The sequence below is a fragment of the Hypanus sabinus genome, chromosome 5 (genome assembly GCF_030144855.1).
Source record: "Hypanus sabinus isolate sHypSab1 chromosome 5, sHypSab1.hap1, whole genome shotgun sequence".
Classification (NCBI taxonomy): domain Eukaryota; kingdom Metazoa; phylum Chordata; class Chondrichthyes; order Myliobatiformes; family Dasyatidae; genus Hypanus; species Hypanus sabinus.
Window position 1 is genome coordinate 75,153,199 of NC_082710.1, and position 13,940 is coordinate 75,167,138.

General features: G+C 43.6%; 1 protein-coding gene across 4 annotated transcripts in view; it reads right to left on the bottom strand.

Annotated features, from left to right (window-relative positions):
* LOC132394244 (tetratricopeptide repeat protein 39B) overlaps positions 1–13,940 on the bottom strand; it is a 411,030-nt gene that overhangs the window by 202,025 nt on the left and 195,065 nt on the right. For all 4 annotated transcript variants that reach the window (XM_059970126.1, XM_059970127.1, XM_059970128.1 and 1 more), the window contains 2 exons: positions 13,640–13,748; positions 12,154–12,221 (listed from right to left, as the gene is read on the bottom strand). In XM_059970126.1, coding sequence (XP_059826109.1) covers positions 12,154–12,221; positions 13,640–13,748 — 177 coding nt within the window. The remainder of the gene's footprint in view (positions 1–12,153; positions 12,222–13,639; positions 13,749–13,940) is intronic.

The window sequence follows — 13,940 nt, forward strand, 5'->3', positions numbered from 1 at the left end:
TCCCGGTGTGGTCTTTTATATATTGGTGAGACCCGACGCAGACTGGGAGACCGTTTCGTGGAACACCTACGCTCGGTCTGCCAGAGAAAGCAGGACCTCCCAGTGGCCACACATTTTAATTCCACGTCCCATCCCATTCCGATATGTCTATCTATTGTCAAAATGAATCCAAACTCAGGTTGGAGGAACAGCACCTTATATACCAGCTGGGTAGCCTCCAACCTGATGGCATGAACATTGACTTCTCTAACTTCCGTTAATGCCCCTCCTCCCCTTCTTAACCCATCCATGACATATTTAGTTGTTTGTTTTTTTTTCTCTCTCTCTGCCCATCACTCTGCCTGTTCTCCATCTCCCTCTGGTGCTTCCACCCCTCCCCCTTTCTTTCTCCCGAGGCCCCCCGTCCCATGATCCTTTCCCTTCTCCAGCTCTATCACTTTCACCAATTACCTTTCCAGCTCTTAGCTTTATCCCTCCGGTCTTCTCCTATCATTTTGCATTTCCCCCTCCCCCCACTACTTTCAAATCTCTTAGTATCTTTCCTTTCAGTTAGTCTTGATGAAGGGTCTTGGCCCGAAACAGCGACAGTGCTTCTCCCTATAGATGCTGCCTGGCCTGCTGCGTTTCACCAGAATTTTGTGTGTGTTGTTTGCATTTCCAGCATCTGCATATTTTCTCGTGTTATGCTTCCAAGTTTCTGCTTGATAGCTTCATATTTCCCCTTACTCCAATTAAGCGCTGTCTTAACTTGTCTGTTCCTATCCCTCTCCAATGCCATGGTAAAGGAGATAGAATTGTGATCACTATCGCCAAAATGTTGTCCCACTGAGAGACCTGACACCTGACCAGGTTCATTTCCCAATACCAGATCAAGTACAACCTCTCTTCTTATAGGTTATCTACATACTGAGTCAGGAAACCTTCCTGTACACACCTAACAAACTCCACTACATCTAAACTCCTTGCTCTAGGGAGACGCCAATCAGTATTTGGGAAATTAAAATCTCCCACCACGACAGCCCTGTTATTATTACACCTTTCCAGAATCTGTCTCTCTATCTGCTCCTTGAGGTCCCTGTTACTATTGGGTGGTCTATAAGAGGCACCCAGTAGAGTTATTGACCCTTTCTTGTTCCTAACTTCCACCCACAGAGACTCAGTAGACAATCCCTCCATGACTTCCTCCTTTTCTGCAGCCATGACACCATCTCTGATCAGCAGTGCCACGCCCCTACCTCTTTTGCCTCCCTCCCTGTCCCTTCTGAAACATCTAAACCCTGGCAGTCTAAGAAACCATTCTTGCCCCTGAGCCATCCAGGTCTCTGTAATGGCCAGAACATCATAGTTCCAAGTACCATTCGAAGCTCTAATCTCATCCGCTTTGTTCATGATGCTTCTTGCATTAAACCATCTGTCAAACCATCGGTCCGAGTGTATCCCTTCTCTATCACCTGCCTATCCTCCCTCACACACTGTCTCCAAGCTTTCTCTAATTGTGATCAACCACCCCTTCCTCCATCTCTGCACTTCAGTTCCCACCCCCCAGCAATTCTAGTTTAAACTCTCCTCAGTAGCCTTAGCAAACTTGCCTGCCAGGATATTGGTTCCCCCTGGATTCAAATACAACCTGTCATTTAACTACACATCACGCCTGCCCCAAAAGAGGTCCCAGGAATCAGAAATCTGAATCCCTGCCCCTGCTCCAATCTCTCATAGGAACATAGAAAACATACAGCACAATACAGGCCCTTTGGTCCACAAAGCTGTGCCGAACATGTCCCTACCTTAGAACTGCCTAGACTTAACCCATAGCCCACTATTTTTCTAAGCTCCATGTAGCCATCCAGGAGTCTTTTAAAAGACCCTATCATTTCTGCCTCCACCACCGCTGCCAACAGCCCATTCCACACACTCACCACTCCTTTGTGTAAAAAACTTACCCCTGACATCTCGTCTGTACCTACTTCCAAGCACCTAAAAACTATGCCCTCTCATGCTAGCCATTTCAGTCCTGGGAAAAAGCCTCTGATTATCCATATAACCATATAACAATTACAGCATGGAAACAGGCCATCTCGGTCCGTGCCGAATGCTTACTCTCACCTAGTCCCACCTACCTGCACTCAGCCCATAACCCTCCATTCCTTTCCTCTCCATATACCTATCCAATTTTTTTTTTAAATGACAAAATCGAACCTGCCTCTACCACTTCTACTGGAAGCTCGTTCCACACAGCTGCCACTCTCTGATTAAAGAAGTTACCCCTCGTGTTACCCATAAACTTTTGCCCCTTAACTCTCAACTCATGTCCTCTTGTTTGAATCTCCCCTACTCTCATTGGAAAAAACCTATGCACGTCAACTCTATCTATCCCCCTCATAATTTTGAATATCTCCATCAAGTCCCCCCTCAACCTTCTATGCTCCAAAGAATAAAGACCTAACATTACATCCCAACTCCTATACTCAATGACAGGCAGGCAAGGGAAATTGGGTTTCATTACAGTCACAGCAACCAAGAATAGTGTAGAAATACAGCAATATAAAACCATAAATAATTAAATAATAATAAGCAAATTATGCCAAGTGGAAGTTAGTCCAGGACCAGCCTATTGGCTCAGGCTGTCTGACACTCTGAGGGAGGAGTTGTAAAGTTTGATGGCCACACGCAGGAATGATTTCCTATGACGTTCAGTGTTGCATCTTGGTGGATGCTCTGATTTATAAAAGCCAGCATACCAAAAGCTTTCTTCACCACCCTATCCACATGAGATTCCAGCTCCAGGGAACTGTGCACCATTATTCCTAGATCACTCTGTTCTATTGCATTCCTCAATGCCCTACCATTTACCATGTATGTCCTATTTGGATTATTCCTGCCAAAATGTAGCACCTCACACTTATCAGCATTAAACTCCATCTACCATCTCCACACGATCAATGCCTCTCATCATCTTACACACCTCTATCAGGTCACCTCTCATCCTCCGCCACTCCAAGGGGAAAAGGCCAAGTTCACTCAACCTATTCTCATAAGGCATGCTCCCCAATACAGGCAACATCCTTGTAAATCTCCTCTGCACCCCTTCTATGGTTTCCACATCCTTCCTGTAGTGAGGCAACCAGAATTGAGCACAGTACTCCAAGTGGGGTCTGACCAGGGTCCTATACAGCTGCAACTTTACTTCTCGGCTCCTAAACTCAATAACACAATTGATGGAGGCCAGTGCACCATATGCCTTCTTAACCACAGAGTTAACCTACGTAGCAACTTTGGGTGTCCTATGGACTCAGACCCCAAGATCCCTCTGATCCTCCACATTGCCAAGAGTCTTACCATTAATGCTGTATTCAGCCATCATATTTGACCTACCAAATTGAACCACCTCACACTTACCTGGTTTGAACTCCATCTGCCACTTCTCAGCTCAGTTTTGCATCCTATCAATGTCCTGCTGCAACCTCTGACAGCCCTGCATAGTATCCACAACACCCCCAACCTTTGTGTCATCAGCAAATTTACCAACCCATCCCTCCACTTCTTCATCCAGGTCATTTATAAAAATCACGAAGAGTAGGGGTCCCAGAACAGATCCCTGAGGCACACCACTGGTCACCGGCCTCCATGCCGAATATGACCCATCTACAACCACTCTTTGCATTCTGTGGGCAATCCAGTTCTGGATCCACAAAGCAATATCCCCTTGGATCCCATACCATCCTCTTCCTTAATAACTATATTCTCAAGCTTTTCAGTCCACTGCAAGTCATCCCTACAATTGCCAAGATCCTTTTCTGCAGTGAATACGGAAGCAAAGTATTCATTAAGTAGCTCCGCTATTTCCTTCGGTTCCATACACACCTTTCCACTGTCAAAGTTGATTGGTCCTATTCTCTTATGTCTTATCATCTTGTTCTTCACATACTTGTAGAATTCCTTGTGTTTTCCTTAATCCTGTCCTCCAAGGCCTTCTCATGGCCCCTTCTGGCTCTCCTAATTTCATTCTTAAGCTCCTTCTTGCTAGCCTTATAACTTTCTAGATTCCTATCATTACCTTGTTTTTTGAACCTTTCACAATCTCTTCTTTTCTTCTTGACTAGATTTACAACAGCCTCTATACACCACGGATTTTGTACCCTACCATCCTTTCTATGTCTCATTGGAATGCACCTACTCAGAACCCCACACAAATATCCCCTGAACATTTGCCACATTTCTTCTGTGCGCATTTCCCTCAGCCACACTTTTATCCTCCATCTCACTCTATTCCTATAATCACTGTCACGTGGCACAGGCAGTAATCCTGAAATGGCTACCTTTGAGGTCCTGCTTCTCAGCTTCTTTTCTAACTTCCTGTCATCTGTTTTCAGGACCTCCTCCTTTTTCCTACCTATGTCATTGCTATCAATCTGTACTACGACCTCCGGCTGTTCACCTTCCCACTTCAGGATATCATGGACGCAATCAGAAACACCCCGGACCCTGGCACCAGCGAGGCAAACTACCATCTCTGTTTCTTTCCTGCGTCCACAGAATCGCCTGTCTGACCCCTTAACTATAGAGTTCTCTATCACTGCTGCCATCCTCTTACTTTCCCTACCCTTCTGAGGCACAGGGCCAGACTCTGTGCCAGAGGCACAGCCACTGTTACTTCCCGCAGGTAGGCCGTCCCCCCCAACAGTACTCAAACAGGAGTACTGATTGTTATGGGGGACAGCCATAGGGGTACTCTCTAGTACTGACTCCTGCCCTTACCCCTCCTGACTGTTATCCACTTATCTGTCTCCCGAGGCCCCGATGTGACTATTTGCCTATAACTCCTCTCTATCACCTCCACACTTCCCCTGACCAGATGAAGGTCATCGAGCTGCATCTCCAGTTCCTTAACATAGTCCCTAAGGAGCTGCAGCTCAACGCACCTGGCACAGATGTGGCCGTACGGGAGGCTGGGATTCTCCCAGACATCCCACATCTGACACCCAGTACAAAACACTGGCCTCACAGACATACTTCCTGTTTCTATTCCTCACAGGTAACTTACCTCACCTCAACCCATTATCGCTGAAGCCCTACCACTCTGCCTCAGATCACTCACTCTGTCAATGACCACTCCACTAGTCAGTGTCTCCCTTTTATACCTGAACCTTCTCGGCTATATAACTCACAGCTGGTGCTCCAGTTATAGCCGCTTATAGGCCACGTACAATGAACTAATGCTCACGAAGCTCCCTTTTTTTAAATAACTGCTGCCGACCTACGAGAAATCCCTCTTGGTAAAGCTCTGTTGACACTGCTAATAGGCCTCATACAATGGACAAACGCTCTCGAAGCTCCCTTTTCAAGCACCGCCAACTTCCTGCGAGAAATCCTTCTTGGTTCAGCTTTGTTGACGCTGCTGATAGGCCACGCACAATGCCTATTACCAATGCCATTTACCCTGTATGGTAATGAGAAGCGAGATTACATGACGGCAGTTGCAACTCGAGAACACGGAGACCAACAGCAACCTGTTAGTTATTCCTCAGATAAAGTAGGCTCAGGATGGAGTTCACATCTACGAGCAGTGCAGAAAACCAACCTGGCAGTCATGACTGTTTCTAACATCGTGCTGGATCAGACCTTAAACATTTGATGTCCACACTCAGTGCATACTCTACCGACAATGAACAATGAACAAGTGACAACTGCTCGGTGGTCCAAGTGGTTCACTGTTCTTGAGGCACTTCATATCATCATCCAACAAGCAAGTCCAGCGAATAGAGCTACACTGTTGTCAGTGGCTATGGAAGATCGTGATAATCATGACTGTGCAAGAACAGTAGTGTGCTAAGAAGATGGAAATTACCATAAAGAAGTGTCTTCATTGGACCCAAACCTGATTCAGGACATTGATGGGTCCTCAACCATTGAGTGAGAAATTTGAATGACTGGTCAGGCTGTTGTCACAGAAAATGAAGTGATGGCCTCAGGAGGCATGGCTCCTGGTACCTCTACATAACAGGCAGAACCGAAAGCTTTGACTGAAGCCTGTAAACTAACAGAAAGATCAGCTAGCATCTCCACCGATTCTTGATATGCTTTCAGGGTTGTTCATGACTTTGGAAATTTATGGAGACAAAGGGTATTTCTTATGGCCAAGGGAACTCCAATCAATAATGGTCAACTGGAATGAGTAATTATGGAAGTCAACAACTACCATGAGAAGTTACTGTATTAAGTGTAATACAGGTTGTAATGTTCTCGCTCGGGTGCAACGGAAAGCCGAACTAAACACCGAGTTAAACCCTTGTCAATGACGACAGGATCACAGTAAGATTAACCTTTTACTGTTCACTCTTCCACATTAACATATGGTGAAAACTGTTGATAAAACAATACAAGAATTGTACAGCATTTGTTTCCTTCTTGATATTACATTTACATCGTAAATACTTGCAAGAATAAAACAACTACATTACATTAAAGTGCAGCATACAGTCAGAATCTACCTATGCCATTGACTGCTTGAAATACACTTCAACGCAAACAATCTGCAACTCTTTAACTAACGAAAACATAAACCTTATCGACCGTCGTTACTTTTATCAGGATCAGCGTTAACATTTTAATTCAACGTATCGATTATCTCATAACTCACAGCATTGTTCTCACTATGTTCCTAGTGCGTAGAAAGAAAACTTTGCTGCTACTTGCGCTCGCACATATCTCGACCCCCACCTTCCTGTTTCTCCAAACCAGTATTTTCCCACAGGACGCAGCGAAACCGGATGTGACGTCATCGCATGCCGCGATATATCACAGACAACGAATTTACTTTAAACAATCCTAACTTTAACTAGAATGCTAACAAACGAATTACTAAGCGAAAATATTATAAACTAAATAACTGCCATAAAGGCAACACACAGGTGGCTCCAAGATGACCCCAATGGAATACCGTAGAAGCGCATTTGCAGATAAAATTGCAAAAGGGGCAGCAAGGGAAAGAATAAACAGACAGACAAACATGCTTTATTGATCCCCAGGGAAATTGGGTTTTGTTACAGTCGCACCAACCAAGAATAGTGTAGAAATATGACAATATAAAACCGTAAATAATTAAATAATAATAAGTAAGTTATGCCAAGTGGAAATTAGTCCAGGACCAGCCTATTGGCTCAGGGTGTCTGACACTCCAAGGGAGGAGTTGTTAAGTTTGATGGCCACAGGCAGGAATGACTTCTGTGATGCTCAGAGTTGCATCTCAGTGGAATGAGTCTCTGGCTAAATGTACTCCTGTGCCTAACCAGTACATTATGGAGTGAATGGGATACATTGTTCAAGATGGCAACTTGGACAGCATCCTCTTTTCAGACACCACCGTCAGAGAGTCCAGTTTCACCCCAACAACATCACTGGCCTTACGAATGAGTTTGTTGATTCTGTTGGTGTCTGCTACCCTCAGCCTGCTGCCCCAGCACACAACAGCAAACATGATAGCACTGGCCACCACAGCCTCACAGAACATCCTCAGCATCGTCCAGCAGATGTTAAAGGACCTCAGTCTCCTCAGGAAATAGAGATGACTCTGTCCATTCGTATCCCCAGGTATTTGTAATCCTCCGCCATGTCCACACTGACCCCTTGGATGGAAACAGGGGTGTCCGGTGCCTTAGCCCTCCTCAGGTCCACCACCAGCGACTTAGTCTTTTTAAGCTGCAGATGATTCTGCTCACACCATGTGACAAAGTTTCCCACCGTCGCCCTGTACTCAGCCTTATCTCCCTAGCTGATGCATCCAACTATGGCAGAGTCATCAGAAAACTTCTGAAGATGGCAAGACTCTATGTTGTAGCTGTAATCCGAGGTGTAGATGGTGAAGAGAAAGGGAGACAGGACTGTCCCCTGTGGAGCCCCAGTGCTGCTGACCACTCTGTCTGACACACAGTGTCGAAAGCACACGTACTGTGGTCTGCCAGTCAGGTAATCAATAATCCATGACACCAGGGAATCATCTACCTGCATCACTGTCAGCTTCTCACCCAGCAGAGCAGGGCGGATGATGTTGAACACACTGGAGAAGTCAAAAAACATGACCCTCACAGAGCTCGCTGAAAATAGAAGAAAACCCAATATCTGAAACCATGGGAATACAAATGAACAGTGAAGATACTTGAGTAATGCCAAATTAATGGTCAGACTAAGAGAAGTGGTCCTGGATGGAAAACGTTGGCACCAGTCAAAGACTGGTAGCCCCAAATGAACTTCTTACTTATCTAGCAGAGAAAATACACTTCCTAGGACACGCTGGAGTGTGAAAGAGGATTCACAGATTCTCCCAATGGTGGTGGAATCCAATGTTCCAACAAATAGTTGAGAGATGGATGATATGCCAGTAAACGGACTCTGGATCAGCAGAAAAACCACCACAACTAAGTGCCCTGCCCCAGCTGGTCCGTTTTTACATCTACCTGTGATCTATATTACTTTACCAAAGTGCAAAGATATTCAGATGTCCTGGTGATAGCAGATATAGTGGACAAATTTTCAAAATGGGTGGAAGCTACACACACACAGCCAAACCATGGGATGGAATGGTTGCCTGGTGGTTAGCACAATGCGTTATAATACCAGTGACCTGGGTTCAATTCCCACCACTGCCTGTAAAGAGCTTGTATACTCTCCCTGTGACCTCGTGGGTTTTCTCTGGCTGCTCCAGTTTCCTCTCACAGCCCAAAGACATACTGGTGTGTGGGTTAATTGGTCATCGTAAATTGTCCTGTAATAAGGCTAGGGTTAAATCAGGACTTGCTGGGCAGCATGGCTCAAATGGCTGAAGGGTCTGTTTCACACTGTATCTCAATAAATCAATAAACAAACACACTGATAAATTTGGATCAAGGACTGCATTCCCAGATGGAAGTTGCCATGCCACGTTGACCCTGACTAAGGAACACATTTCACTGCAAATGTTTGTCAAGAATTATGTTAGCTGATGAACATTTTCATTGCCCACACCATCCAGAGTCATCAGGACAAGCTGAAAGAATGAATGGCATCATCAAACAACTACTGAGTAAGTATCACGAGGACGGAGTACGGGGAGGAGAAAATACTTCCTTATTTTCACCTTACTTGCCAAAGCAACCTCGTATGGAACCTGGTATGGAAGTTGTCCTGTCCAAGACCGGAAGAAGCTGCAGAAGATCGTGAACATAGTCCAACACATCACACAAACCAATCTTCCATCCTTGGACTCACTTTACATCCTACGCTGTCGGAGCAGTGCTGCAAGAATAGTCAAGGACAAGACCCACCCAGCCAACTCACTTTTTGTCCCACTTCCCTCCGGGAGAAGGTTCAGGAGCATGAAGACTCGTACGGCCAGATTTGGGAACCGCTTCTTTCCAACTGTGGTAAGACTGCTGAACGGATCCTTACCCGGATCTGGGCCGTACCTTCCAAATATCTGACCTGACTCGCACTACCTTACTTTCCCTTTTCTATTTTTCTAATTATGATTTATGATTTAAATTTTTATTATATTTACTTTGATTTGTACTTCAGGAAGCGCGAAGTGCAGAAACAATTATCACTGTGATGATTGTATGCTCTAGTATCAATTGTTTGATGACAATAAAGTATAATAATAATAATAATAATCTTCTTTTAGCTTTTCTAATTTCTTTCTTAAGATTCTTTTTACATTCTTTTTATTCCTCGAGCACCTCATTTACCCCATGCTGCCTATATTTATTGTAGATCTCTTTTTCCGAACCAAGTTTCTAATATCCCTTCAAAACCACGGCTCCCTCAACCTTTCAACCTAACAGGCACATAAAGATTCTGTATCCTCAAAATTTCACATTTACATGACCTCCATTTCTCTATTACATCCTTCCCATAAAACAAATTGTCCCAATCCACTCCTTCTAAATCCTTTCGCATCTCCTCAAAGTTAGCCTTTCTCCAATCAAAAATCTCAATCCTGGGTCCAGACCTATCCTTCTCCATAATTATATTGAAACTAATGGCATTGTGATCACTGGACCCAAAGTGTTCCCCAACACAGCCCTCCGTCACCTGACCTATCTCATTCCCTAACAGGAGATCTAACACTGCCCCTTCTCTAGTTGGTACCTCTATGTATTGCTGGAAAAAAAACTATCCTGCACACATTTTACAAACTCCAAACCATCCAGTCCTTTTACGGAATGGGCTTCCCAGTCTATGTGTGGAAAGTTAAAATCTCCCACAATCACAGCCCTGTGCTTACTACAAATATCTGCTATCTCCTTACAAATTTGCTTCTCCAATTCTCTCTCCCCATTAGGTGGTCTATAATGCACCCCTATAAGTGTTACTACACCTTTCCCATTCCTCAGTTCCACACAAATAGCCTCCCTAAACAAGCCCTCTAATCTATCCTGCCAAAGCACCGCTGTAATATTTTCCCTGACAAGCAATGCAACACCTCCCCTTCTTACCCCTCTGATTCTATCACACCTGAAGCAATGAAATCCAGGAATATTTAGTTGCTAATCACTCCCCTCCTGCAACCATGTTTCACTAATAGCTACAACTTCATATTTCCAGGTATCAATCCATGCTCTAAGCTCATCTACCTTTCTTACAATGCTCCCAGCATTAAAATAAATGCATTTAAGAAATTCTCCACCTCTTACTCTCAGTTTATCCCTAATGGTGCAAACAATTTTACTATCTTCCTTTTCATCCTTCTCCCCTACATCTTCGGTCTGAGCGCTCCCCTTCTCTATCACCTGCCTATCCTCCCTCACACAGTCTACAGGCTTCCTCTATTTATGAACTAACCTCGTCTCTCTTAATCTCTTTAATTTGATTCCCACCCCCAACCATTCTAGTTTAAAGTCTCCCCAGGAGCCTTAGCAAAGCTCCCCACCAGGATATTAGTTCCCCCTAGGATTCAAGTGCAACCCGTCCTTTTTGTACTGGTCACACCTGCCCCAAAAGAGGTCCCAATGATCCAGAAACTTGAATCCCTGCCCCTTGCTCCATTCCCTCAGCCACACATTTATCTTCCACCTCATTCCATTGCTACTTTCACTGTCGCGCGGCACAGGTAGTAATCCTGAGATTACTACCTTTGCGGTCCTTCTTCTCAACTCCCTATATTCTCCTTTCAGGAATCTCTTCCCTTTTCCTACCTATGTCATCGGTACCTATATGTACAACGAACTCTGGCTCCTCACCCTCCCATTTCAGGATATCTTGGATGCGATCAGAAACATCCTGGACCCTGGCACCAGGGAGGGAAACTACCATCTGGGTCCCCTGACTGCGTCCACATAATCTTATGGTCTATCTCGCTCTCAAGTGTCTCTACATTGGCCAGGAGTATGCTAGAGAGATTTGCTCATGTACCCCATCACTTTAGTCTACTCTGGCACCCTCATTTTGCTGATGGTAGACATTTACCTGCCTCAAGGTACCGTATCTGCATTCCTGACAATCAAGTTTGCCAAGCCCTTCAGAAGAAGGCAAAATCGCTAGTTCATTTAGACAGTTCAAAAATACATTTCTTAATGGGAAATTACAGATTGCAGGTTTCAGTGATAGCAATTCAGAAGATGTATATACTAGTAATTTTGTGAGTTGCCCACAAAACGAGGCCATACATCGCCAGTGTCATCTTGGATGCAGCCACGTACAGCCCTCTACAATCACAAAATTGCAAAGCTAGTTTTGGATCTAATTTGCCCTGAATCCTGACATTCAATGGTCTCCCAAGTGGGACCTTGTTGAAGGCCTTGAAGTCTAAGCAAATTCTGTAAAGCATTAACTTAATTAATACACTTCATAGCAAAAAAAAAATCAGTCGGGGTTTATCTTTACAAAGCCACGCCAACTATCTTAGAAACAGAATCAGGTTTATTATCACTGACCTCTGTCCTGAAATCTGGATAATAATTACCAATAAAACTTGCACCAAAGAATAACAAATATTTTTGATTATTTTAAAATATTAATTATAGTAAGTTATTTATGTATTTCTAAAACCTATTCACTATGAGTTTCCCTGAGTTAGTATGCAAATGTATTTTGATCCCACTACTCAACAGTGAGGTCTAATCTGGATGATTGCATCCAAAACCTCAATTCAAGTCAGGAGATTGTGTCTTGTTAAATACTTACATTGGGATACTTCTTGAGGTAGGGTTCAAGGAGTGTCTCGGCTTCTTTGAGGTTGCCTTCACCTCCACCTGTTAAGAAGATTCATAGTTCAGAACAGTTATTTTGACAAGATACAACTGGAAGGAATGGACACCAAAATAATAGATTACTTCCACTAAATGCCCCTCAAGAGAAATAGAACAATTCTCATGTATGAATTATTTTTCGAGACCTTGAGATGGACAATTAAACAAAGTACAGTCATTGTTGTAAAGTATAATCATAGAGATGTGCGTCACAGAAACTTCACGGCCCACCTCGTCCATGCTTATCTATGCTAATCCCATATGCCCATGTTAGACCTGTCTGTCACTGTTTCTTTCCCGACCAAGTGTCTTTTGAATGCTCAGTAGCATCTGACTTCATCAGCTCTTGTGGTAACTCATTCCAAATATTCAATACCATCTGTGTGAAAAATCTACCACTTCATTCTCCTCTCAGCTTGTAACTGTGTCCTTTCATTCTGATTTCTCTGCCCTGGCAAGAAGATTCTCGCTCTTTATCCCTGTCAGAAGTTTGTAAACATAATTGCCTTGATCTACAAAGGCATGCAAACCAAATGCTTTCTGCTCTCTCTAACCCACCTGTCTTCATTTTCAGTGAGCTAGGTTTTGCACCTCAAGGATTCTCTCTGCTCCGAAGATCCCTTCTATTCACTCTCTATCTCCTATGAGAATTTGTCCACCCAAGATGCATTGCCTCATACTTGTCTAGATTAAATCTCATTTGCTACTGCTTTTCCCAACTTTCCTGCTGTATCTTTAAACAAGATGCCACAGGATGTATATCAGCAACTCCAACTTCACCAATGTTTGTGTCATCTGCAAAGTTAATAACTGTACCCCTACATTCTCATCCAAGTAATCGATACATATATTACAACAACAAAGTTCTCAGTACTAATATTCCATTGGTTAAAGGTTTCCAGTCAGAAGCACACCCATCCACCATTACCCTATGTCTTCTATTACCAATCTAATTCATCCAATTCAGATCCCATGTTCCTCAATCCTATCATGCGGAATCTTGCCGAAGGATGAATGCAGCAATCAGTTACACAATACAAGATCCCAAAGAGTTCAGTATTGTTGATATAACCACTTCAGCTGTAAAAATGGTCATATTTAAACACAAGGTACACTGCAGATGCTGTGGTCAAATCAACACATACAAACAAACTGGATGAATTCAGCAGGTCAGGCAGCATCCATTGAAAGAGACGTTGATTGGTTGTTTCAACGGATGCTGCCCAACCTGCTGAGTTAATCCAGCTTGGTTGTACGTGTTCATATAAAAACATACTGAAAGAAAATTAGTATCTTCAGTGTTTTCCTAGCACTATGATTATCTCGAATCCATTTTGTAAAACTGAATCATAATGTCTCCTAACACGCTGTTATTCCACTGTCCACGCAAAGATTAGAAGAAATAAAAGGATACATCTTACCGAGGACTACAGTGATGTAAGTTTGGTACATCAAAAGAGTCAAAGCACACAGTATTGCTCTCAGACTATGAGTAGCAGCACCTTCTCGCAGCATCAATAATCCCAGCTCCTGTAGCAAACAGTGGCATAGCAGAGGTTTAGAAGAACATATTCTATTCCCAATTCCCAATGGAATATCATATTACCAAAAAAGGATACAAGATAAATAATGAAGAGCTATGGGTAATTATTGTGCTTCACACTCCACATGCATATTGATTACATGATTTTGCTTTTATTTCAGATTTAGGGCAAGGGATTT